At 43.5% G+C, this 27,340-nt stretch overlaps 1 protein-coding gene across 1 annotated transcript in view; it reads left to right on the top strand.

Annotated features, from left to right (window-relative positions):
• The window catches only part of LOC122803940 (uncharacterized protein K02A2.6-like), a 140,632-nt gene that overhangs the window by 78,550 nt on the left and 34,742 nt on the right, over positions 1-27,340 (top strand). The window contains 1 exon segment of the mRNA XM_044073616.1: positions 25,158-25,316. Coding sequence (XP_043929551.1) covers positions 25,158-25,316 — 159 coding nt within the window.

Genomic DNA, 27,340 nt, shown 5'->3' with positions numbered 1-27,340 from the left:
ATGACAGTCTGTGAAAACACCAACATTGTACTACCTCACATGCAAAAGATGTGAGTAATTCCAGGTTATAACCCTCAACACCATCACCTATGCTAGTCTCCCTAGTCCACTCAGCCACTCAGGTCACCAGACAGAGAGGAGTCATTCATCATACAATCAACAGCATAAAAATGTACATTGCTATCCTGTATGAGGAGAGACATACAATGTGTGAGCGATATCTATGTTACAGCCCTGAGATTGCCTGGTCCACTGATATACCATAGGTGATTTTTTGTTAAAGCAGTTGTATGGGTACACTGCTGTGTTGGGGGGTGGGGGAACAACAGCACATGATCTGCTGGGATAGACAGTAGTCCAAATATCATGTGTGCTCACTGTTTAACATCTCCCTTGACTGACACATAACTCTCCTAAACAGTATGCCACTCAACCAAAGCCCCTAAGGCAAAACAGCCTGCCCAACACACTAGTCATAGGTGACTCGATAGTGAGGCACACTGATGTCCCACTCACTAGGTTGAATAAGGAGAAAGTAACAGTCAGCTGCCTGTCAGGAGCCAGGATCACCACATAATGCATGCACTCAGGTCCCTCAACAACAGGTACAAATATGATTCTGTCATTGTACATGTGGGTGTGAATGACCTGAGACGTACCTCCCTGGACTGCATGAAAAGAGACATGGAGGATCTCTCGGATTATGTAGCCCAGATGGGTATGATCTTAGCCCTAAGCAGCATCCTACCATCACCCAGAATGATACCACAGTACAAGCAGAAAATGATTGATTTCAACAATTGGCTAAGTTTCTGGTGTCATTCTAAGGGGATCCAGTATCTGTCTGTCTGGGATGACATGACTGACAGACCTCGATGCTTTTCCAGAGATGGCCTGCATCTGTCAGTCACTGCTGGGCTTCCAGATACTGGCCAATGCTCTTGCCACTCCAATAGTGCCTTTTTTAAGCGGTGTTCCAAAGACCAAATTACCACCATAACAGCTACAAACAAATGCAATCTGAGAGTCATGCTGCTCAATGCTAGAAGTCTAAATCTCAAAATACACTCATTCGAAGCACTCCTTAAAATGGAGAACATCGACATTTGTGTTGTAACAGAGATCTGGTTCAAGGCAGCAGAAAGCACCCCTGCACTACCAGGCTATAACTCATTCCACACCTTTCGGCCTCAGAACTTGGACCGTAGCTTCAAAGGCGGTGGTGTTTCCATATTCATAAAGGATGCGCACACCTCCAGACTCGTAGCCCAACATAACACACCTGAAATACTTCAGGTGCAGTTAACACTGGGTAAGTCAGAGATTCAGGTCGTAGCTTGCTATAGGTCACCAACCATGTCCCAAGACTCACACTGCATGTTCCTAAGCACCCTGGAGAATATTAGGGTCCAACCTAACACTCTTATACTGGGTGATTTCAACTACACCTCCATTAAATGGGTAAACTACTCATGTACCAATACACTTGCCCAATGTTTTCTGGAATTCATTAATTCCAATGCCCTGGACCAGCTCGTTCTTACCCCCACTAGAGGTAGCAACATCCTTGACCTGGTCATTACTAACATGGGCGACCATTGCTCTACACCAATAGTCAGCTCATCCCTGGTTAGATCAGACCACAAACTAATCACCTTGGAAATCCACATCCCACCCCCACCCCCCACAAAGGAAACTACCATGAAAAACTTCTCCAAAGCTAACTTTGGGCTCCTAAAAACAGAAGTGGCTAACTTCATGGCACCCATGCAAATGGAGAATAGTTGCATGACTGCTGAATCATACACTGTATGAACACGTACACAAATGCGTGGATCTTGCCATACCAAATAGAACCAAGACGCTCTCCTCAAAAAAAAGGAAGCCAATCTGGTGGTACCCTGCCATAAACAAACTCTACAACAGAAGGAGGAAACTGATGTGGAATAAGGTGAAGACCCAAGACTGGAAAAACTACCTTATCAGCCTCAACAAAAGGTTGAGATCCCTCATCAGATTCCTCTAAAGCTAGCTATGAAAACAGAATTGCAGCAGATAGTAAAGACAACCACAAGGCCTTCTATAGTTATGTAAAGAATCTCCACGGCAGTACCCAGATTTGCTTGGAGCTACTGCACAATGGTACCTCCTATACTGAGCCAACAGATATTGCCAATATACTGGCCGACAGCTTCAGTACCAACTTTACCCCTCTCTCCCCCTCCAAAGGACCAATCACAATACCAGTAGATTGCCAGGCACCCAGTATTACTGCTGCATAGGTTAAAACAGCACTGTCCAAGGCCAGGAATACAGCCTATATGGGACCTGACAGTATCCCTGGCTGTGTCCTACATGAACTACCGAGTGAACTGGCACCTCACCTGTGTGCTCTGTTCAATCACAGTGTCACCTCAGGCTTTGTCCCTACCAAATGGCGCATTGCTACAGTCATCCCTCTCCACAAAGGAGGAGAAACTACAAACCCCGGGAACTATTGTCCCATTAGCCCATTAGCCTGACGAGTCTGATATGCAAAGCTATAGAACGCATCATCATGGACCTAATAAACAAGGATATAGGGAATCTCCAAACTCTGGATCCTACATAGTTTGGTTTTGTGAAGGCCTGCTCAACTTGGTCGACTTCTTTGAGTCAGTCACCAGAGCTGTGGATGAAAGCAAGGTGGTTCATACAGCCTACCTTGATCTGGCCAAGGCCTTTGATACCATTCCCCACTCAGGAATCATAGAAAAACTCACTTAGCTAGGCATCAACCTTTATATCACTAGGTGGGTTGCAAATTGGCTCACAGATAGAGCCCACAATGTGAAAGTAGCTGATTCCAAGTCAGACTGTCAACCAGTCATAAGTGGAGTCCCACAGGGGTTGGTCTGGGTCCTCTCCTGTTTGGTATCTACTTCTCTGAAGTCCAGACCAACACAAAGGGACTCTGGCTGACAAAGTTCGCAGACAATTTCAAGTTGGGAGCTATTATTTACTCCCCAAGTGATGTTGACATCCTACAGAAAAGCCTCAATGAGACCAAGACTGGTGTCAGAACCACGGCTTTAAGCAAAATGCCAAAAAATGTGTCATCATCTGCATTGGGAAACACCCAGTTCCCCTGAATTACCACATTGATGGTAGTCCACTGAACATAGAAGGTGTTATAAGAGATCTGAGAACACAGGTTGACAGCAACCTCTCTTTTGACCACCACGTTGCCACTGTGGTCAGAAAGTCCTTCTATGTGGCACATATCATTACTAAGGGTTTTGCATCCAGGAAGAAAGAGGTCATTGTCTCCCTCTACTCTTCCCTCATTACGCCAATCATCAAGTACAATGCCCCATTTGGCACATACCTCACTAGACACCTGCAACAACTGGAGAGGCCACAAAAGTACCTCACAAAGAGGATCCTAGGCCTTAAATACTTGTCTTATATGGACAGACTCAAAAAACTCCAGCTATTCTGTCTCATATCACCTACTTAGACGCGATCTCTGCTTGACTTACAAAGCCATGTCTGACCCAACTCTGTTAAAAATGCTATATCTAAATAAATCCCAATCCCTCCACACCACACGTTCTAGAGACCTCAACCTTATTACCACAATCAACAGAACATTCTGGAGGGACAGGTTCATAACCCAGAGACTGCCCATGCTATAGAAAAGACTTCCCATACATGTCAAGCAGAGCACCTCACTGGCCCTCTTCAAAAGGAATCTTGATGAGTGGATGGGAAATAGAAAATTCACCCCAGGGATCATTCCAGTGGCACTACTTGACAGAGGCACTATGAACTAAGGTCGGGTGGCACAATGCCAGGGTAATCCTATGGGCTAGGCTTGTAAGGGCTCCAGAGCCATTGGCCTAGTACACACCTATGAACCTATGACTCTATGCAGTGAATATTCCAACCATGAGGCCTAGTGACTATTAAGGAACACATACTATTGGACTGGGTATCTGTAGTCCCCTGTGGATGTTACATCTGTCCAATTAGCCCACTATATTTCCTTGCATAACAGAAGCAGATCCATACATATGCTATATTATAGTAATCCTTACAATTGGTGTTTAGCTTAGAGACTTAGCTTGCAAATGTAGCAGTTGACAGAATTGTAGTTCAGGCCTGACTCTGTGTGATGCAAGCAGTACACAGCCAATACATGGATAGGTACAGGTTGTTTGGGTTGCCTGGCCTAAGCTATTTTAATATATGTATGTGAGAAGGAGTAAGGTGTCAGTCCCTAGGGCCCTATGTTTTCATTGAATGTGCTATGCGTTGTCTCTTAGCCAATGCCAGGGTGCATTGGGCATGCCTATGTCTGCCTACAGGGACATCATCGGGGGCTCCTCCTCCGAGTCCTCTTGTGAGTGTGTCTGTGGTGACCTAGGCACTGGTGGGGGGGGGTGTATCTCTTCCCTTTGCTGATCCTGTTGCAGCTGTTTCTGCAGGATCATATTGTGTAGTATGGCACATATTGTGAACATATGTGCAAATGTGGCTGGACAGTACTGCAGGGCTCCACCAGATATATCAAGCCACTGGAACCATCACTTCAGCAGCCCAAAAACAGGCTCTATGATGTTCCTAGTTTGTGCGTGTGCCTCATTATGGCATTCTTTGGTGGGTGTGTGTGCATTTCTGATGGGTGTCATCATCCATGGTTCCAGGGCGCAGTCAGAATCCCTCAATAAATGGCCGTGTGGGATGTCCCCCCTAGCAAACATCTGGTACAGCTGTGTTCTGTGTCAGATATGGGAGTTGTGATAACTGCCAGGGCTTCCAGCACATACATTCATGATAATGCCCTGAGCATTGCACATGCCCTGGTAGTTGATGGAGTGGTACCCCTTGCGGTTGATGTAGATTTTACCCTGCTCACCAGGTGGTGCCTTGATGTGTGCATGAGTGCAATCTTTGGCACCCAGTACCTCAAGGTAGTGTGCTACATGGTAGAAGTGTTGCATATTGCTGGCCCTCACCTCAGGGTTGAGGGGAAAATAAATGTGTTCACTGGCATTTGATAGCATGGCATCCAGGAACTGGTGTAGTACCCTGGATGCTGAACCTGTGAGACCTCCATCATGTCCCCAGTTGGTCTTTGGAAGATACCTGTGGCTATTACCCTAAGGGCTACACATACCTTTGTTTCCACTGGGATGGGTTCCTCTCTGTTGGCTCTGGGTCTGAGTTGCAGGCGGCAGAGCTCAGTGAGTTTTTGTAGTATGTCCCTGTCCAACTTGTAGCACTCTACAATCTCCAGCTCATGTAACACCTGGAAGGTTACCCTGGGCCTGAACACTCTTCTCTGCTTAGGCCTATTGTCAGCAGCAGCAGCAATGACTTCGGCATGTAGGACATACAGATGTAGCAGACCTGCAGCAGCCCCTAGCATTTTTCACTTAAAATTTCCAAGTCTGTACTCTACTGGTGCAGAGTATGGGTGAAACATCAGAATGTAGGGTGAATGAATACTTTATAGTGCTCTACTGTAGGTGCTGACTGTGTGATTGGCTACCTATGATGTATTCCACCTGCCTAGTATATCATTAACATCATTTACTGGCCCTAGTTTAAGTTAAACAGGGGTCACAACTAATTAATACATCATTGCCTTTTAGATACTCTCAGCAATGTGGCGTGCCAAGCAAACCAGTGGAATCAAGCACTGTGAAGGTAAACAAAGCTCAGCAGTCACTGTACACCCCCCCAAAGGGAGACACTCAGCACGGCAGTGCACTGTGCAAGCATGCAGAAACATACGCCCAGAAGGTAAATAAAACTTAGCAGCCAGTGTACAACCCCCCCCCCCCGCTGAGCACAGTGGCGCACCACTCAAACAGGCTCAGCTGAGCTCCAATGAGCTTACAAGTCTTCAGACACACCTCCTCTTGATGTCAGATACCTCTTCTGTGAACACCAACATGGTTCTGTGCCTACACGGAAGGGATATGCAGACACGGATATCCATTTGTCTTCTTCTTCTTTCGGCTGCTCCTGTCAGGGGTCACCACAGCAGATCAAATGTTTCCATTTCTTCCTGACCTCAGCATCTTGCTCTGTCACACCAACCACCTGCATGTCCTCTCTCACCACATCCATAAATTAGGCCTTCCTCTTTTCCTGTTACCTGGCAGCTTCATCCTTAGCATCTTTTTCCCAATATACCCTGCATCCCTCCTCAGCACATGTCCAAACCAACATAATCTTGCCTCTCTGGCTTTGTCTCCAAACCTTCCAACGTGGGCTGACCCTCTAATATACTTATTCCTAATCCTGTCCATCCTTGTCACACCCAGTGCAAATCTTAACATCTTCAACTCTGCCACATCAAGCTCTGACTCCTGCCTTTTTGTCAATGCCACTGTCTCCAACCCATATAACATAGCTGGTCTAACTACCCTCTTGTAGACCTTCCCTTTCACTCTTACTGGTACTCGTCTGTCACAAATCACTCCTGACACTCTTCTCCACCCACTCCATCCTGCCTGTACTCTCTTCTTCACCTCTCTTCCACACTCACCATTACTCTGAACTGTTGATCCCAAGTATTTAAACTCATCCACCTTTGCCACCTCTACTCCCTGCATCCTCACCATTCCTCTATCCTCCCTCTCATTCACACACATATATTCTGTCTTAGTCCTGCTGACCTTCATTCCTCTTCTCTCTAGAACATATCTCCACCTCTCCAGGGTCTCCTCCACCTGTTACCTACTCTCACTACAGATCACAATGTCATCTGCAAACATCATAGTCCACGGGGACTCCTGTCTGATCTCGTCTGTCAACCTGTCCATCACCATTACAAATAAGAAAGGGCTCAGAGCTGAACCTTGATGTAATCCCACCTGCACCTTAAACGCATCCATCACTCCCACCGCAGACCTCACTGCTGTCACACTACCCTCGTACATATCCTGTACCACTCTTACATACTTCTCTGACACTCCCGACTTCCTCATACAATACCACAACTCCTCTCTAGGCACGCTGTCATATGCTTTCTCTAAATCCACAAAGACACAATGCAACTCCTTCTGACATTCTCTGTACTTCTCCATCAACACTCTCAAAGCAAACATCACATCTGTAGTGCTCTTTCCTGGCATGAAACCATACTGCTGATCACTAATCCTCACCTCCCTTCTTAACCTAGCTTCCACTACTCTTTCCCATAACTTCATGCTGTGACTGATCAATTTAATCCCTCTGTAGTTACTACAGCTCTGCACATCACCCTTATTCTTAAAAATCGGTACCAAAACACCTTTTCTCCATTCCTCAGGCATCCTCTCACTTTCCAAGATTTCATTAAACAATCTAGTTAAAAACTCCACTACCATTTCACCTAAACACCTCCATGCTTCCACAGGTATGTCATCTGGACCAACAGCCTTTCCGTTCTTCATCCTCTTCATAGCTATCCTTACCTCCTCCTTGCTAATCCACTGCACTTCATGATTCACTATCCGCACATCATCCAACCTGCTCTCCCTCTCATTCTGTTCATTCATCAGCCCCTCAAAGTACTCTTTCCATCTGCTCAACACACTCTCCTCGCTTGTGAGTACGTTCCCCTCTATAATTTATCACCCTTACCTGCTGCACATCTTTACTAGCTCAGTCCCTCTGTTTAGCCATTCGGTACAGTTCCTTTTCTCCCTCCTTAGTGTCCAATCTTTTATACAACTCATCATACGCCTTATCCTTAGCCTTCGCCACCTCTCTCTTTGCCATGCACCTAATCTCATTATACTCCTGTCTACTTTCTTCATCTCTCTGACAATCCCACTTCTTCTTCGCCAACCTCTTTCTCTGTATACTCTCCTGTACTTCTTCATTCCACCACCAGGTCTCCTTGTCCTTCTTCCTCTTAGCAGATGTCACACCAAGCACCTTTCTAGCCTTCTCTCTTACTAGCTCTGCTGTAGTTACCCAGCTATTCGGTAGCTCTTGACTGCCACCCAGTGCCTGTCTTAACTCTTCCCTGAACATCACCTCACAATTACCATTTTTCAATTTCCACCATTTGATCCTTGGTGCTGCCCTCACACTCATCCTCCTCTTCTTGATCACCAATGTCATCCTACAAACCACCATCCTGTGCTGCCTAACTACACTTTCCCCTGCCACCACTTTACAGTCTCCAATCTCCTTCAGACTGGCCCTTCTACATAAGATATAATCCACCTGTGTGCATCTTCCTCCACTCTTGTATGTCACCCTATGCTCCTCCCTCTTGTTAAAATACGTATTCAACACAGCCATGTCCATCCTTTTCACAAAATCACAGATATCCATTTGTGCTATTCGGTAATCCCACCTCATTTGCACAGGGATCTGTGCACACAACCTGCAAACTATATGATTTCTGGCCTTACCTTGTTAGCAACAGCACCATTCCACCATTGTAGATACTCCACGCAGGGTCCTATAATACGTTTCTGTCACATACTATTAATTGTGGTTTTTCCACTCTTTTTTATTTTGTTTTTTATAAAAGCATGCACAAACATACCATGATTATTAAAAAAAAAAAAAATATTTTAAATTATTTCCCTTACATTTTTGGACACATGGTGGATAGTTTTGGTCATATCTGTATGTGCTATGCCACTTCTGTCCATCTACCTGTGTTTTTACAGCTCCTGTTGTCTGTCTGATATCCTGTACACAGAATTTTTCCATGTACACTACGGACACCGACACAGGGTCTGCAGGGCTGCCTATCTGCTTGCTGGATTGCTCTACTTGCCTCATTTCCATGAGATTCACCTCTTTATGAGGTGATTTGTATGCCACGGAACTTCCTGTGTTGGCTCACTCATGCGGAGTGCTCATTACTGCTTACTTGATCGCAAACCTGCTTACTTTTGTGTACTATGGTAAAAAAGACTGTGCAGGCTTTATTAAATTCCCCAGTATGTCCTTGTAGTTGTAAACATTTTGAAAACAAAGTCTACAGAGATAACTTGCTGTGCATCATTGGAAAGCTGACAACCTAACAAACAGTTCTGCTCAAGATACTGAGGTCTAGCAGATGTGGCTACAAAAAAATAGCAGTTTGTTCAGAAATATTTTTGCTGCACTTTTATAAAATGTGACATTTCTCTGCTCAAATGAAATGTAACATCATGATTCTAGTTTGGAGTCTTACGATAATTTTCTCCGTAAAGCTCTGTTTTTTATGAATAACTTTGTGAAAGTTTTCATGCAGCTCTTATGGTTTGTGAGAGAGATGCACTTTTTTTGATGTGGGATTTGGAAAAACTGTTGCCAGAAATGTATTGACACTCCACAAGCATTTTAATTAGTTTTCAGGAATCAAAAGTTTAGTTGGTGCTATTTAAAGCACAAAGAGTTAAACAGTGCTATAACGTTTGCACGTTTTTGTCACAGCAACTTGTTATTAAAGTGATAGTGTTGAACATACTGTATTTATATTATTTTCTATTTTGTGATTGAGCAAGATTGTTTATACATTAATATATTTTGCATTGCAATCTAAGATCACCTAGGCACAGGTGCTTGCTGGTGATCCAACTTGGATGTGTGGTACGATTATGTAATTTGATAAATTCCACAAATGTGCAAGTCCTGAAGCATCTCTTGGTGAACTGCATACTCAACAAATTGCATAAAGACCAAAGGTAAGCCAGAAAAATGTCTTACTGAATTTATTCAAAAATAAATACACTGCAAAAAGAAGCAAGTTCACCCATCAGCTTAATCAACTTATATACATACATCAGTTCAACCATTTTAAGTAAACCCTCTCACCATCACATGACCTGAAGTGACCAATCAAAAAGCTCTTAAAAATAATTGCATCAGGACTGCATGACCATATTAGATACAGAAAATAAAGTATATCACAACCAGTTAGATGACATTTTTGTAACAAATCAATCATCAATATTCAAAAAGTATCATACAAAATAAATCACATAAACATACTGCTTAATAAACAAAATAATTTTGACAAGGTGAAAAAAGGGCACCCAAATTAATAACTCATTTTATCCTTATTGTTCAGGGACAATATAAATCCATCTTAGATCTACCTAGTAGATCAACAATCATTATCCATAATCAGAAATGTGGCTGTGAGATGTATCAGTATTTGTTTATATAGGACATATGTATATTTCGTACAGCACATATCACCAGATGTTCTCTCTTGTGAAGCTTCAAGAGAAAATAAGTTTGTCACACATAAAATGTTCTACCGAAACAAATGCCCAAATATACTAACCACGACTATGTAATTTGTTCGCAGATATTTTATTACTTGGAAATCAATCCTAGACTCAGATGATATGTTACTCTCTGGACAGAAGTCATAACATAAACTGCAGTACCACTTAGCAACATAGCTTATTTGTGTATCTCTAGTCAACTGTTGTGCCCACACTGGACCCTAGCACAAAAAGGAACCTGGAACTGCTACTGTCAAGAGCTGAAAAACAGTAGCCAAATACTTAGAACACACACACACACACACACACACACACACACACACACACACACACACACACACACACACACACATATATATATATATATATATATATATATATACATATACATGCACACAAGGGAATTACCAAAGTAATCACTTAGCAGAATCAAGTATTTATCAATGACTTTCTGCCACAGTGTTGTAAAAAATCACAGATTGACAAACAAGTCACTGATGCCTAGCCACCTGCCACTCAAGCAAGAATGCTGTCATTGCATTTATTTATTTTTTCATTTTTATTTCTTAACCTGTTAAGTAGACTAGTTCAAAGTACATTTTCAGCTATGACCTAGGTCAAGGGTAATGCATGACAATATAAAGTGTCAGACAAACAAAACATATAATGTAGCATTCAATAGCACAACAAATTAAAAACACAAAAAACATTATGTATGCCATAACGATTACCCTCCACACCTGCACAAAAATAACAAAGGTAAGACAATTACATATTCCACCTGAAAAAAAAACACTATTTTGTTAACCCAACCATTTTTCTGTCTCTGCTTTTAGTTACATGTTTTGAAATATACTTTGTAATTGGTAAATCATGCATCACAGTTTAGGTAACACCATTAAAAAATATTCAAAAATATGTCTTTAAATCTAAAACATAACTGTTGTCAATAAAATCTGCATCAAACTGTAATACCTAGTCCTTTTTGGGGATGTGTAGCATTTATGTAGTTATTTATTTGAATTTAACTTAGAGCATTTTTAAACACCGTTATAAAATTATCACTTAAGGCATAGGCAAACATACATTAACAGGAAAGAAAACAAACCATAATAACACCTTTTTTCATTTACATACATTATACATCACATATATTTTATTTCTTTGTAACTATCATCAGTTCGACATTACATAAATTGCACAATTCCTGCCTTCCCTTAAACCTCACTCCTCGGCCACTTGAATATTATTCTGCATGTATTTTTCCCACAATTCCCATTTAGTTCCATGTAATCTGCTCATTTGATTTTCTTAAATCCCTCTTCCGGTTCTTTTATCTCTTTTATAATAATCGATATTTCAAATACAGCAGGTTTACACTTTCATTTCCATTTTGTAAGAATTGCTTTTTTGGCAGCTAACAAAATTTAACTTAAGGCCTTACTATGTCTTGGCAATTCAGATCCTGCTCCCAGCTTAAACAATAATTTCTTAATTACACCCATTTTCTCACCCAGTGTTTCTGATAGAGTACTCTGTAAGGACGTTTTTAAATCTATCAACTCATTAGACTTTCAAAACATATGTTCCCAGTTAACCCTTTCTTCTCCATCACACTTCCAACATTTGCTGTCTACTTGAGGAAAAATTGTTTGAAGTCTGCTTAGGGTATACAAACAGCTCTGCAAACACTTTCAAGCAAAGATCCTAAACTTTCTGGACTTTGTTGCATACTTGGGAGCCATACATATGTCCTACCATTGTTAGGTTTGGGTAGAGCATTGATCACACATGACCAGTTTCATCAGCTTGGATATTAAAGGAAAACAACCTTTGTCACAAGTCAGCAGGAACAGTTCCAAAGAAAAATAAAACAACAACAATGGAACAGATTTATATACAATCTGTACAAATGTATGTGATCACTGTTGACAACTGCAAAATCCAAAAATGCATAGTCTTGGACAGGTTATGAAAATGCAGTGAGCGAAGGCAGAAGTGAGGGTGGCAAAAATTAAGTTATATGTTTGTGAGAAGGCAGTTGTACTTTGCTTGGTTTTCTACATATGCTTTTAGCTGTGATATGAAATCACAGTTATTGAGAAAATGACTATAAGGTGGGGTGAGATATTATGTTCAAATTCCAAGGAAGCAGAGAAGAAGCAGTTTAGCTTGCAAAGGGGTGAAGGTGTCCTATGTTCACATCTGTAGTGGCAATGTTGGAGACTGTCCTTTCTGCAAGACTTTACAAAATACATTGAAATGTTTTATTTTATTTTTTGTTTTATAGTTTACTAAGAGTGCTAGCTCTGCATAAGAGGAGAAGTATGTTGCAAGAGGGAACTAAATATTATCTACTTTTAAAATGTACAGTCTAGCCTTGGGATTCAGAAACAATGTGGACACCATCATGGCCAGCCCTCCTCTCTCTGTTTATTGTTTGTGCATGATGAGCTCTGATGCTCATTAACAATTAATGCAGCTGGCAAGAGTGCGCAACCAGAAGATCATTAAATATCCTTCTCGAGGCTACAGATGTGGACCAAGGGAAGAGAAAATAGGAGTTTGGTGCTGCTGGGGAAGTATGAACACCAGCAGTCTATCTGTCATGCACGAGCTGAGATGCTGCTCTGTGGGATCGTACATGCACAGTAGTACCAAGAAGAAGAAAAAGTTATATGGCAGCCTTAAATGGCCATGAAGCTTGTGTGCTCATCTATTTTTTGACCTAAATAAAAGTCAGAAATGGGAAGATAAGAAAGTGGTGAAAAGGGGGGAAGCAAGCAGAGTGTAGAACAAAAAGGTGAGGAATTAAGGAATATTAAGAGAAGGTAAGTTGGGAAAATAGAAAGGGAAATAAGTGGAAGGTAAGATGATTAGGGTAGACAGCAGAGATACTGGTGCTGCTGGAGAAGTGAAGGAGGAGGCAAACAAACAAACACAGAAGACAGACATGAATGACAGGAGCAGTGCTAACACAATCGGGGATGAGGAGGACAACAGAGAAGGAACCAGCAGACATACACAGGGAAGACCATGCTGATGGGGAGGAGTGAACTACAAACAGGGATGTGCATAGAGACAAAAGGGAAGACCATGCTGATGGGGAGGAGTGAACTACAAACAGGGCTGTGCATAGAGACAAAAGGGAAGACCATGCTGATGGGGAGGAGTGAACTACAAACAGGGCTGTGCATAGAGACAAAAGGGAAGACCATGTTGATGGGGAGGAGTGAACTACAAACAGGGCTGTGCATAGAGACAAAAGGGAAGACCATGCTGATGGGGAGGAGTGAACTACAAACAGGGCTGTGCATAGAGACAAAGGGAAGACCATGCTGATGGGGAGGAGTGAACTACAAACAGGGCTGTGCATAGAGACAAAAGGGAAGACCATGCTGATGGGGAGGAGTGAACTACAAACAGGGCTGTGCATAGAGACAAAAGGGAAGACCATGTTGATGGGGAGGAGTGAACTACAAACAGGGATGTGCATAGAGACAAAAGGGAAGACCATGCTGATGGGGAGGAGTGAACTACAAACAGGGCTGTGCATAGAGACAAAAGGGAAGACCATGCTGATGGGGAGGAGTGAACTACAAACAGGGCTGTGCATAGAGACAAAAGGGAAGACCATGCTGATGGGGAGGAGTGAACTACAAACAGGGCTGTGCATAGAGACAAAAGGGAAGACCATGCTGATGGGGAGGAGTGAACTACAAACAGGGCTGTGCATAGAGACAAAAGGGAAGACCATGCTGATGGGGAGGAGTGAACTACAAACAGGGCTGTGCATAGAGACAAAAGGGAAGACCATGCTGATGGGGAGGAGTGAACTACAAACAGGGCTGTGCATAGAGACAAAAGGGAAGACCATGCTGATGGGGAGGAGTGAACTACAAACACGGCTGTGCATAGAGACAAAAGGGAAGACCATGCTGATGGGGAGGAGTGAACTACAAACAGGGCTGTGCATAGAGACAAAAGGGAAGACCATGCTTATGGGGAGGAGTGAACTACAAACAGGGCTGTGCATAGAGACAAAAGGGAAGACCATGCTGATGGGGAGGAGTGAACTACAAACAGGGCTGTGCATAGAGACAAAAGGGAAGACCATGCTGATGGGGAGGAGTGAACTACAAACAGGGCTGTGCATAGAGACAAAAGGGAAGACCATGCTGATGGGGAGGAGTGAACTACAAACAGGGCTGTGCATAGAGACAAAAGGGAAGACCATGCTGATGGGGAGGAGTGAACTACAAACAGGGCTGTGCATAGAGACAAAAGGGAAGACCATGCTGATGGGGAGGAGTGAACTACAAACAGGGCTGTGCATAGAGACAAAAGGGAAGACCATGCTGATGGGGAGGAGTGAACTACAAACAGGGCTGTGCATAGAGACAAAAGGGAAGACCATGCTGATGGGGAGGAGTGAACTACAAACAGGGCTGTGCATAGAGACAAAAGGGAAGACCATGCTGATGGGGAGGAGTGAACTACAAACAGGGCTGTGCATAGAGACAAAAGGGAAGACCATGCTGATGGGGAGGAGTGAACTACAAACAGGGCTGTGCATAGAGACAAAAGGGAAGACCATGCTGATGGGGAGGAGTGAACTACAAACAGGGCTGTGCATAGAGACAAAAGGGAAGACCATGCTGATGGGGAGGAGTGAACTACAAACAGGGCTGTGCATAGAGACAAAAGGGAAGACCATGCTGATGGGGAGGAGTGAACTACAAACAGGGCTGTGCATAGAGACAAAAAGGAAGACCATGCTGATGGGGAGGAGTGAACTACAAACAGGGCTGTGCATAGAGACAAAAGGGAAGACAACACTGGCATGGGGGTGAGGAAGAGTGTGCCGCTGCACTCCCTGCCAGCTGCAACCCAGTGGGAGATTGTTCTCCACTATGGGCTCCTTCACCACTAGGCTCTGGCTCTGATGTTAATGTGTGGGGCAGGGAAGTGACACCATGAGTTACCAGAGGATGATCTGAAGATGGGCGATTAAGTCACTCATCAATAATGTCCCGCACCATTTCCTCCAGCTGACATTTGATGACATATGTGTCACCTCTACTGTTGCTGCTTGCTGCAGATGCTATTGCAATATCTTCCTGAGCTGGTGGCAACAGCTGTTGCAGCTGCTACTGGAGGTTTGGAGGTGACTGCAATAGATGGGGGCACAGCTAGCTGTGGAGATGATAGCAGTGATGTAATGGCCATTGGTGGTGGTGGGGTGACAGGCCTGAATGGTGGCAATGGGTGCTGGTCTGAATGCTGCTGCATATAAATGCAAAAGAAATGGATTGAAATAAATTTAAATATATAAAAATAAATACATGTACATAATGGAAAATATATCGAGAAAGAAGATAGGGGAGAGAAAGGTACAAATACAGTGAAATAAATGAAGATAAAACATTTTAGTGAGACTACTTTACCTTTACTAAAATGCAAAGATCATGAAACAACCACCCATCTGTAGAATGATGAGTAAATAATGAATGGGTATGGGACTTGAACCCATAGCCTTCAACCCCTGTAAATTCCAAGGCACTACATTTACATGCTGAGCTGCATCAGCAGTCTGAGAAAAGTATCTTGGAGGAAACACAACTTGCAGAATGAAAACGATAGCAATATACAACTTATAGGGGGCGTGAACCCACAATCTCCATCACTTATTAGGCACTTTGTTTATATGCTGAGCTATGTCAACAGGCAAAGAAAAGCCTCCCCTAATATGCACACTAATACTCTGCGTCACACAGTGTATGAACAAAAACTCTACTATGGGAGAAATTATTCTATATGGGCAGTTGTATTTCCTATCATACGTGTTGTGTTTCCCAAGTTAGCATTAGCCCAGCACTTTAACCAATATAATATAGATAAATCCTAAATAACTTGACAGTGTACAACATAACTTGCTTGGATGGTAGCGATTTGTGTATTGTCTATGAGACTGTTGGCAACTCAAACATATCTAAAAGTTAGTACTGTTCTGTACATTCAATAATGTGGCATCCTGGAAAAACACATACCTATCCCGAGTACTAGTATGACAAATGACTGGTTTAATAACATATAAGCTACATTACCTGTAACAGGCATACTCACCTCAATGGTCCTTGATGAGCTCAAGCCTTCTCCTGTAAAGGTGTGCATTTTCTTCAGTCTGTTCAGGGGTTGTGGAGAAAGAAATGGGAATCTGTTTCATGTTGCATGTCACACAGTGGCAGTTTGCATGTGGCGGTTTAAGCCGTGGTGTACTTATAGTACAGATGTGGTAGCTACTCCCACACCTCGGGTCTATATCACATAGTCAAAGTCTTGAAGTCTTATAAGTTCGAACACGTAAGGTTTGAACCATTATGTTTGAAGTTACAAAACTTCCACTATGGATAAAAAAAAAAAAAACAACAGAAAACAAAATAAACTGTTTTAAGCAGAGGGGCAAGCCCCCCTGCACCCCCAGCTACTTAAATATACCAACTCCGAGATCGCACCCCATTGAACAAAATGGAAATCTCCGCTTATGGAGATTTCCATTGAAACGCTCAAACTTGTACAAATTCGAACTTATGGTCTTGACCATATGAGGTTCGAACTTGTAAAAGTGCAACTACGTGGTAGGAACCCCCACACCTCAGCCTCCCATTGACCCAGGAGATCAGGTTTTCTGTTTTAGGTCACTGTAATGGTGGCAGCATTGCTCACCATCACAAATTATGCCTCTAGCATGTGTAACACCTTGCGCCAGGCTGACCACGACCTCTGCCTTACATTGGTTTGTAATGCTGGCGCAGGTGTGGAGGACTATTTTTGATTACTCAGGACACCACTTTTGGGATCTAAACTCCTTTCCCAATATCATAGGTGGCACTTTAATAGTTAGCAAAACAAAATGCTTAAAAATTCACAGGCATACCTATTTTTGCCTATGCCAACTGCTATGAAAAGATGCTGAGCTCATTTACCTGACCAGTGTGGAAAAGCCCAATAGAAGTAGTGCTTGATAGTTGGTAAACATAATACTTGGAGATGTGAAATATGACAGCCTAGCTTATTACTATATGATGAGCAGTGGGAATGGTCATCAGTTGTCTCTGTGCACTGACATACTACATACTCAAGTGTACTAGCTTGCACTGCATGTGAATTGTTTTTACTACTGTTTTTGCTACTTTTCTGTAAAAAAAAAAAACTGTAAGCCTGTTTCCTACCTTTCCTGTAACTAGTGTTCCAGATACAGATTTGCTGTATCCAGGACTGTATGTAAGCTTCTGAGCCCCCCAAGCCTTTCTGTGTTGGAGATAAGCCTTCTAGCTTATCAGTGGGAGTGGTAAGCACTAGGTAACCTATCTACCATATAAGGAGTGGTTCTGGCCCAGAAATTGTAGTTATTGGCCGTTTGGGCAATCTTCCATCTCTCTCAACTTTCTGATTTGAAAGCCAGCATTTGCAGTTGTTTCTGTCCTGTAACTCGTCTAGTGCAGATACAGATTCTTTGTTTTAGCACTTAAATTTGCTTATTCATGCTCAGCACTTGTTCAGGACTTGTAAGCACTAAATAAGCTACTAATTACTACAGCACTCAATCTTCCTCATGACCTAGAGGAAAACAGTTTTTGTACTTACTTTTCTCACTGGCTTAGAGAAAAACAGCTCTTGTACTCACTTTCCTCACTTATCTAGAGGAAAATAGTTTTTTATTCAGGCATGTCCAAGGGTCAGCTCCCAGTGTTTTCTCCTGTCTATCTGATGAATCTGGGCATCTTGAGGCAATGTAGAAATTGCCTCATGTACACAGACAACCCTCTCCTCCTACCACCCAACACTACAACCTGTGAGAGATGCACTTATCTAGCCAAACTGGAAGTAAAACTCTCTCCAACTAAGACTGAACTTGACAGCCATGAGGAGAAGGTAAACATTTGCACCACACCACACTCATCACATAGTCTCTCTAAATCTACACCACCAAAATCCACACATAGTAACACAAAAACATTCGCAGAGGCTCTCAACAATAATCTGCTCAAGCAACAGAGACCTCCAAAGCAGAAACGCAAGCAACCTCCATCCCCCAACACAACCCAAATGACACATAGCCCAAAGACTCAGTGTGCCACTCAACCACAGCAAAAAGGCAAAACAACGTACCCAACAAACTAGTCATAGGTGACTCTATAGTCAGGCACACTGATGTCCCACTCACCAGGCTAAACAAGGAGAAGGTTACTGTCAGCTGCCTGTCGGGTGCCAGGATCTGCCACATAACCCATGCATTCAGGTCACTCCATAACAAGTACAAATATGACTCTGTCATTGTCCATGTTGGTGTGAATGACCTAAGACGTACCTCCCTGGACTACATGAAAAGAGACATGGAAGAGCTCTCCGATCTTGTAGCCCAGGCAGGTATGACCCTAGCCCTGAGTAGCATTCTGCCATCGCCCAGAATGATACAGCAGTGCAAGGACAAAATGATTGACTTTAACAATTGGCTAAGCTTCTGGTGTCATTCTAAGGGGATCCAGTATCTGTCTGCTTGGGATGACATGGTCGACAGACCATGATGCTTTGCCACAGATGGCCTGCACCTGTCGACCCTGGGATTCTGGATACTGGCTAAGGCTCTTGCTGCCCCTATAGTGCCTTTTTTAGGCAGGGTTCAAATAACAAATTCACCACCATAACAGAAACAGGCAAGCAAAAACTGAGGGTAATGCTACTCAATGCTAGAAGTCTAAATCTCAAAATGTACTCACTCGAGGCACTCCTTAAAATGGAGAAAATTGATATCTGTGCAGTGTCTGAGACCTGGTTCAAGGATTCAGAGAGCACCCCTACACTACCAGGCTATAACTCATACCACACTTTTCGGCCATGTAACCTGGACCGAAACACCAAAGGCGGAGGTGTGTCCATATTCATTAAGGATATCCACACCTCCAGGCTAGTTGCTCAGCATAATGCTTCTGAGGTTATCCAAGTGCAACTAACTCTGGGCAAAACTGCAATCCAAATTGTAGCTTGCTACAGATCCCCCACCATACCCCAGGATTCCCACTCCTCTTTTCTTGATGTACTGGAAAATATTAGGGTTCAACCAAACACCCTAATAATGGGCGACTTCAACTACCCCACCATTAACTGGGAAAACTACTCGTGTACCAACTCCTTAGCTCAACGCTTTCTGGAATTCATAAACTCCAATACCCTAGATCAACTTATCCACACCCCCACCAGGGACAACAATATCGTAGACCTAGTCATTACCAACATGAGTGACCGGTGTTCCACACCTGAAGTCAACTCCTCATTGGTCCGATCTGACCATAAGCTAATCACCCTTGATATCCACATCCTGCCCCACCCCCCATTAAGGAAACCACAGTAAAATAATTCTCCAAAGCCAACTTCATCCTTCTTAAGACAGAAGTGGTGAACTTCATGACACCCATGCAGATGGACAATACAGTTACAACTGCTGAATCCGACACAAATGCACTCTATAAGCACTTACACGAGTGCATGGATCATGCTATCCCAAACAGAACCAAGACGCTATCCTGCAAAAATGGAAGCCAATCTGGTGGTCCCCCTGCCATAAACAAATTATACAACAGAAGGAAGAAACTGTTGCAAAAGAGAGTAAAATCCCATGAGTGGAGGAGCTCCCTGGTCAGCCTCAGTAAGAAGCTGAGATCCCTTATAAGATCCTCCAAAGCTAGCTATGAAAACAAAATCGCCACTAATTCCAAGGACAACCACAAAGCATTCTATAGCTATGTTAAGAATCTCGATGGTAACACCCAGACAGGGCTGGCCTTAGCTGAAATGGCACCCTAGGCGAAGTAGTGCTGTGGCACCCCTTAAGCCCCACCCACACCATTCACAAGTAACGCCCCTACGTGAGCCACGCCCATATGTAGGTCACTCCCACAAAAGCCACTCCAGTCTGTCTCCCTTCACCATGTTGGTGAACTAACACTGGCTACTCATTTCTTACTTCTCTGGTCAACTACGGCTAATTAGTGCTAGTTTGTCTCTGCTGTACTCAAGATTGCACCCCTCCAAAAAAATTCACAATTTTTCCTACCAAGATGTAGCAACTCAGCCGAAAGGAGTTCTACATGGCATCATTCCATATGGCCCTATTCTAAGCTTGTAAGGGGGATACTAGCTATAGCTGTCAAAGCAATAACCTGGGCATTCCAACAGGTCTAGGTGCAATCTCAAACCTCAATCACGTGCATTTTAAAGCAACAATAAAGGCACTGTACAACAACTTCAGAAGAACAAACAATAATTCTTTAAAAATCAAACTTTACATTATATCTCCCCTCCACTCCAACTTCCTTGATCTTGTTCCATGCCGTATTGAATGCTTTTGGGGACTCCCCTCTAAATCACCCATTCCATGCATCAACAACCCTATGAAAATGTACTACTGGAGATCCAAGTAGTAGTTAATCCCTAGAATCTGCTACTTGTGCTTTCTTTCTCCTGCCTCTATCCTAACTGTTCAGAATGACCCTATGCACATCTACCTAATGTGATTTTATGCAAGAATACTATGCACCCCTTTTTGGTCTCAAATGGGAAGAGCTTAGATCCTCTTTTGAGCACCTCATTACATGGTTTCTAGTACTACATGCTGCACTAAAGTCATCATCTGTTCCAGGGACCTGCAAAGTGAAAGCACTATTTCTTGGCTTCTGGAATTTACCTCTCCAAGGATTTCAGCCAGCATTCTGTATGGTGCTACTACTGCCCTCTCATTTTGTTCCTGATGTGCCAAGTCAGGTGTGACCAACAACCTTCTTTTCCTGCTCATTTACCATCAGTTACACACACACACACACACACACACACACACACACACACACACACACACACACACACACACACACATACACACCACCTTACTACCCAGCTATTCAGCCAAATTATTTGCTAGACTCTTCCCTCCATCTTCCACTGATGTACCTTTCTTTGTGTTATCAGTAAAGACACTGATCCAGTTACTTACTCCTTCAGATATATCTGACAGAAATAGAGTGAACAAGATCTAGGACTGACCCCAGTGGTACCCCCCTATTAACTAATTCCGGACATGGTCTATTTTAGTACAACTCTATATCCTACCAAACGTAACTATCCAGTTTCTCAGCCTTAGTCCTACCTCCAACTGTCATAGCCTTCAGTGTGGCTAGGAGTCAGAGATCTTGCTGAAGTCCACATACACTACACTTATCGTTAATACTATAAACCAGTATACTGTATACTATTATATAAAAGTATATACCAGTAGCCATATTACCTCCTCTAACCAACATTTTAGAAAAAATGTATAGATTCACAGCTACTGGACAATCTAGTAAGCAACAACCTTCTAACCAACTCCCAACATGGCTTTCAACCCTGGCACAGCACCACAACTGCTCTTACATAAGTTTTCCTAACACAATTAACCAACTCAGAAAGAAGGGGCAAGTTGCTTCATCCTTCTTCCTACATGTGTCTAAGGCATTCAACACCACTGACCACCAAAAGCTCCTCAATGAACTCTGATCCCTAAACCTTACCCAAACAGCTCAATTTCCAAAGACTAGACTCTATAAAGATATTGAATAGTTTCGAGTTTACAATGCATCACGCACTCTAACTGCAGTGCCAATCACAGCGTAAAATACTGTCTGTGGCAAAAAAAAAAAAATGTTCCGAGCTATGCAAACACTATTTTAGGGGGGAAATGTATGCCAATTAAGTATCTAATTTTCATTAGCAAGGGAAATGAGCTGTGTTCCCGACAGCTATGCTATCGAGTATTTGTACTGTTACCAGTGCTTTTCACTATAGCAGTGGAATGGATTCAGTGGGGGAGGGCGCAACTGTTGATAGGCTAGCTAGCCTCTCGGCGGTGAAATAAAAAAAAAATGTTGCCCATGCACTCTATATAAATGCAATGAATAAGTAGACAGATAATAATAATAGTAATGCAGCAAATATAGTATTAACTTACCAACAGCTAAATACTCTAATTTTTTGCAATAAAAGTAATTCAAACTTGCACTTTGCTCAGCTGGGTCCTTTGGAATCTGGGCTCGGTAGCTACTAAAATTCCTTATAAAGTGCTGGGAACTACCGCCCTCGTGGGCTGCGCTCGCTTACAGCTAAACCGCATCACTACACATGTGAGACCGGAAGTGGGCTCTAACCGGCTGGACTAAGGCCAAGTATCATGACATGAGTCTTTGGTTGCATTCACCCTGGAAAGCTGGCAATTGTTCGCTAGTTTAAAGCTGGGAGTGGGCGTGTGATTCATCTGAAAATGGGGACTTTAGAAACGCCATGCAAGATAAGGCATATGATAGGGGAGGGGAAAAAGAAGTCATGTAACCCAAGGTGGAGTCTTACTAAATTATAATCGTGTTGACTGTCCTGAAGTTGCGAGGGGCGGTATGAAGATGCCTGCTTAAAACACAGTACTTGGGTCCAGAGTTACCAAGTGGAATGGAATACAAAACTGATTCGCATTTTAATTGGTGGCATTTACCATTGATAGATACCATGTTTATTTATTTATTTGTATTATTATTTAGGATGTAAAAATACATGCTGTATTAAATATCCATCATCCACCGAGAAAAATAAAATGACATGTAGAGAATAACGGAAAGAATACTCGGTCAAAACGAGGAGTTTTTGAAAAGTTTGAGATGCATTAAGAGATGCTATGAGGACTTGTTGTTGTTGTTGTTGTTGTTGTTCGGCTTTTCCCGGTTAGGAATTGTCACAGCAGAACTCCGCTCCATAAATTGCGCCCTTTTGAGACTGGGGAGGGCGCAATGGTAGTCTCTAGGGCGGCGGTGAAATTAAAAAAAAAAGATATGTTGTTGTCTGTTCGGCATTTCCCAGTTAGGGGTCATCACAACAGAACTCCAGTCTGTGAATTGCGCCCTTTTGAGGCCGGCTTGTACGGCGCCCTAGGCGATCACCTAGTTCGCCTATGCCTAAGGCCGGCCGTGCACCCAGATCTGCTCTGAGTTACAGCACAAAGGCACGAAAATTACAGAACCAGCTGATATTGCCAACATCCTGGCAGATAGGTTCAGTGCTAACTTTACCTCCCCTCACCCCCTAAAGAGCCCATATCTATACAGGAAGAATGCAGAGTCCCTGTAATCACAACTACGCAGGTAAAAGCTGCACTCTCTAAAGCCAAAAACACAGCATCTATAGGACCAGACAACATCCCAGGCTGCGTTTTACATGAACTTCAGAACGAACTGGCTCCCCACTTAAGCACCATGTTCAATAATAGCCTCGCATCAGGCTTTGTGCCCACTGAATGGTGCACAGCAACAGTTATCCCACTCCACAAAGGGGGAGCCACCACTGATCCCAGGAGCTATTGACCTATTAGCCTGATGAGCCTGGTCTGCAAGGCCATGGAACGTATCATCATGGAACTCATAAACAAAGACATTGGTAACCTCCAAACTCTGCATCCCACACAGTTTGAGTTTGTGAAAGGCAGATCATGCCTCCTCAACCTGATTGACTTCTTTGAGGCAGTCACCAAAGCTGTAGATGAGGGTAAGGTGGTTCACACAGCCTATCTTGACCTCGCCAAGGCTTTCGACACCATCCTCCATTCTGGAATTATAGCTAAATTCACTAAACTAGGTATAAATCCCTATGTCACAAGATGGTTTGCCAACTGGCTCACTGACAGAACCCACACTGTAAAAGTTGCAGACTCCAAATCTGACCTCAAAGCAGTGACAAGTGGAGTACAACAGGGTTCCATCCTGGGACCTCTCCTGTTTGGTATCTACTTCTCTGAAGTACAGGCTAACACAGAAGGCCTCTGGCTAATGAAGTTTGCAGATGACTGCAAACTAGGAGCCATAGTCAAGTCCCCAAATGATGTGGACATCCTACAGAAGGGCCTCACTGAGACAGATGCCTGGTGTCAGAGCCATGGCCTTAAGCTCAATGCTAAAAAGTGCAGTGTCATCTCCTTTGGTAAAAACTCTGTACCCATGAACTACCACATAGGCAGCAATCTACTTAACACCGAATGCATGATAAGAGACCTTGGGACTCAGGTGGACAGTAGTCTCTCCTTTGATCGTCACATCAGCACAGTAGTCAGGAAGTCCTTCTACATGGCACACCTCATCATAAAAGGGTTCTCATCCAGGAAAAAAGAGGTCATTGTTCCCCTCTACTCAACACTCATTAGACCCATTATAGAGTACAATGCCCCTTTTGGAATGTACCTCACAAGACATCTGCAGCAGCTGGAAAGGCCACAGAAGTATCTCACAAAGAGGATTACTGGCCTCAAACAAATGCCCTACACTGACCGCCTCAAAAACTCCAGCTTTACTCCGTAGCATATCGCCTACTCCGAGGTGATCTCTGCCTAACATATAAAGCTATGTCAAACCCAGAGCTGTTGGACATGCTACATCTAAAGAATTCCCAATCCCTTTGATCTACACACTCTAGGGACCTAATCCTTGTCACCACAATAAACAGGACATGCTGGTGGGATAGATTCCTGTCCCAGAGACTTACCAGACTCTGGAACAGGCTACCCATCTATGTCAAGCAAAGTTTTTCATTAGCACTCTTCAAGAAAAATCTTGATGAGTGGATGGGAAATAGGAAATACACCCCGGGGATCATTTCTGTGTCTCTGCTCATCAGTGGCTCAGGAAAATAACTTTCTTGGGTGGCGTAAGCCAGAACCTTGTTGGCTAGGCTTACGTAGGCCCTTGGGCCGATAGCCTAGTACCTACCGATGAACCTATGACACTGCTCTGTGCACAGTAACAGCAAGAAGGAAAAGTGACTTGGAAGTCTTAAATGGTCATGAGTGAAATGTGTTTATCTATTTTTTAATAGATTAAAGGAGGGAAATGGTACTATATGAAAGAGATGAAAATGGGTGGCAAGAACAGTGCAGAACATAAGGAAATAGCCTTGGGAATGAGCAGAATGGAGGAAGGAAGTTGGGGTAATTTTTTATGGGATAGGTGCCCATTTTTCAGGTATGAAGAGAAGGTAAGTTGCAGAGGGATGGAAGAGAAGTAAGAGAAAGGTAATATAGTTAGGGCAGGCAGCAGGGGAAGAGAGACAAGTCTGACAGGAGATGTAGTAACACAATGAGTGAGTGGGAGCACAATGGTGAAGGAGACATCTGACAGAGGGAAGACAACGGTGATGTGAGGTCTGTACAACATACAGGCAACATAGGGGACTTGCAGACATTGGACCCGACCCAGTTTGGCTTTGTCAAGGGAAGATCATGCCTTTTGAACTTGGTCGACTTCTTCGAAACAGTCACCAAGGCCATTGATGAGGGAAAGGCAGTCCATACAGCCTACCTTGACCTTGCAAAGGCTTTCGACACAATACCCCACTCGGGTATTGTAGAAAAACTTACCAGCTTAAATGTAAACCCATATGTCACAAGATGGGTTGCAAACTGGCTTAAGGACAGAACCCACAGGGTTAGAGTTGCTGGCGCTATGTCAGACTCCAAGCCGGTCACAAGTGGTGTCCCACAGGGCTCGGTCCTTGGCCCCTATTGTTTGGCATCTACTTCTCAGAAGTACAGGCCAACATGGGAGGACTTTGGCTGACAAAGTTTGCAGGCGACTGCAAACTGGGCCATAGTGGAAAGTGCATCGGACACGGATATCCTTCAGAAGGGACTCACGGAAACAGATAGCTGGTGCCAGAGCCATGGCCTGAAGTTAAACGCCAAAAATGTATAGTCATACCCTTCTGGAAAAACAAGGTAACCCCAAGCTACCATATAGGTGGCAATCCACTAAGCACAGAAGAGGTTATCAGGGACCTGGGGACCCAGGTTGACAGTGGCTTTTCTTTTGACACTCACGTTGCTAAAGTGGTTAGAAAGACCTTCTACATTGCCCACCTGATCATGAAGGGATTCACATCCAGATCTAGTGAGGTCATTGTTCCCCTGTACTCTTCACTTATCAGACCAATGATCGAGTACAATGCCCCATTCGGGATGTATCTCACCCGACATCTGCAGCAATTGGAGAGACCCCAAAAGTTCCTCACCAAAAGGATAAAGGGACTCCAAAATCTGTCATATGCTGCCAGATTGAAGAAACTCCAGCTCTATTCAGTCGCATACCATCTGCTCAGAGGTGACATGTGCCTGACATACAAGGCCATGTCCAACCCGGAATTAATGGACATGCTCCACCTCAAAAATCCAAATCCACCAAAACCACTAGAGCAAGCGACTTAAACCTTAGCACGGATATAAATAGGACGTGCTGGAGGGATAGATTTATCACTCAGAGACTCCCTATGCTGTGGAATAAAATCCCGGTCCATGTGAGGCAGAGCACCTCGCTGACTCTGTTCAAGAGAAATCTAGACCTGTGGATGGGAGATCGTAGGTTTACCCCGGGAATCATCTCTGTGTCACTGCTGGACAGAGGCACAACAAACTAATGGGCACAGTATTTTTTCATATAAGGGGTGGCGTAAGCCACAAAAATTTGGGCTAGGCTTATAAATGCCTTAGGGCAGATAGCCTAGTATAAACCTATGAACCTATGAACCTATACATGGGTAGGCATGGGCACAAATGGAAGGGTAACACCAGGATGGGGAATAGGATGACTTCCACAGCAGTTCCTGCCAGCTGTGATGCAGCGGGAGTTTTCTTACTATCATGGGCACTGTCACCACTGTACCCTGTCTCAGATGGCAGATCTCACTATCCTGAGTATTGTCACCACTAGACACTGTCTCAGATGGTAGATCTCATTATCATGGGTATTGTCACCACTGGACCCTGTCTCAGATGGCAGAGACAGTGCTGGACATAAGCATAACTCAATGAGTCATCAGAGGAAGTTCTCCATATGGCTGATTCTGGTGAACCTCATATTGATTATCTCTCCCACAATGTCTGCCAGTTGCAGCTGGATGACAAACTAATAATTTCCACTGGTACTGCTACTGGTGGCTACAACAGTCCCAGCATCCAGTGTGGGGCTACCTGTAGTGTGTGGTGTAGCTAGGGTAGGAAGTGTGGA

The sequence above is a fragment of the Protopterus annectens genome, chromosome 6.part0 (genome assembly GCF_019279795.1).
Source record: "Protopterus annectens isolate FY-2018-M chromosome 6.part0, PAN1.0, whole genome shotgun sequence".
Classification (NCBI taxonomy): domain Eukaryota; kingdom Metazoa; phylum Chordata; order Ceratodontiformes; family Protopteridae; genus Protopterus; species Protopterus annectens.
The sequence above is the reverse complement of the archived record's forward strand: the minus strand, read 5'-3'. Positions and strand labels throughout refer to the sequence as shown.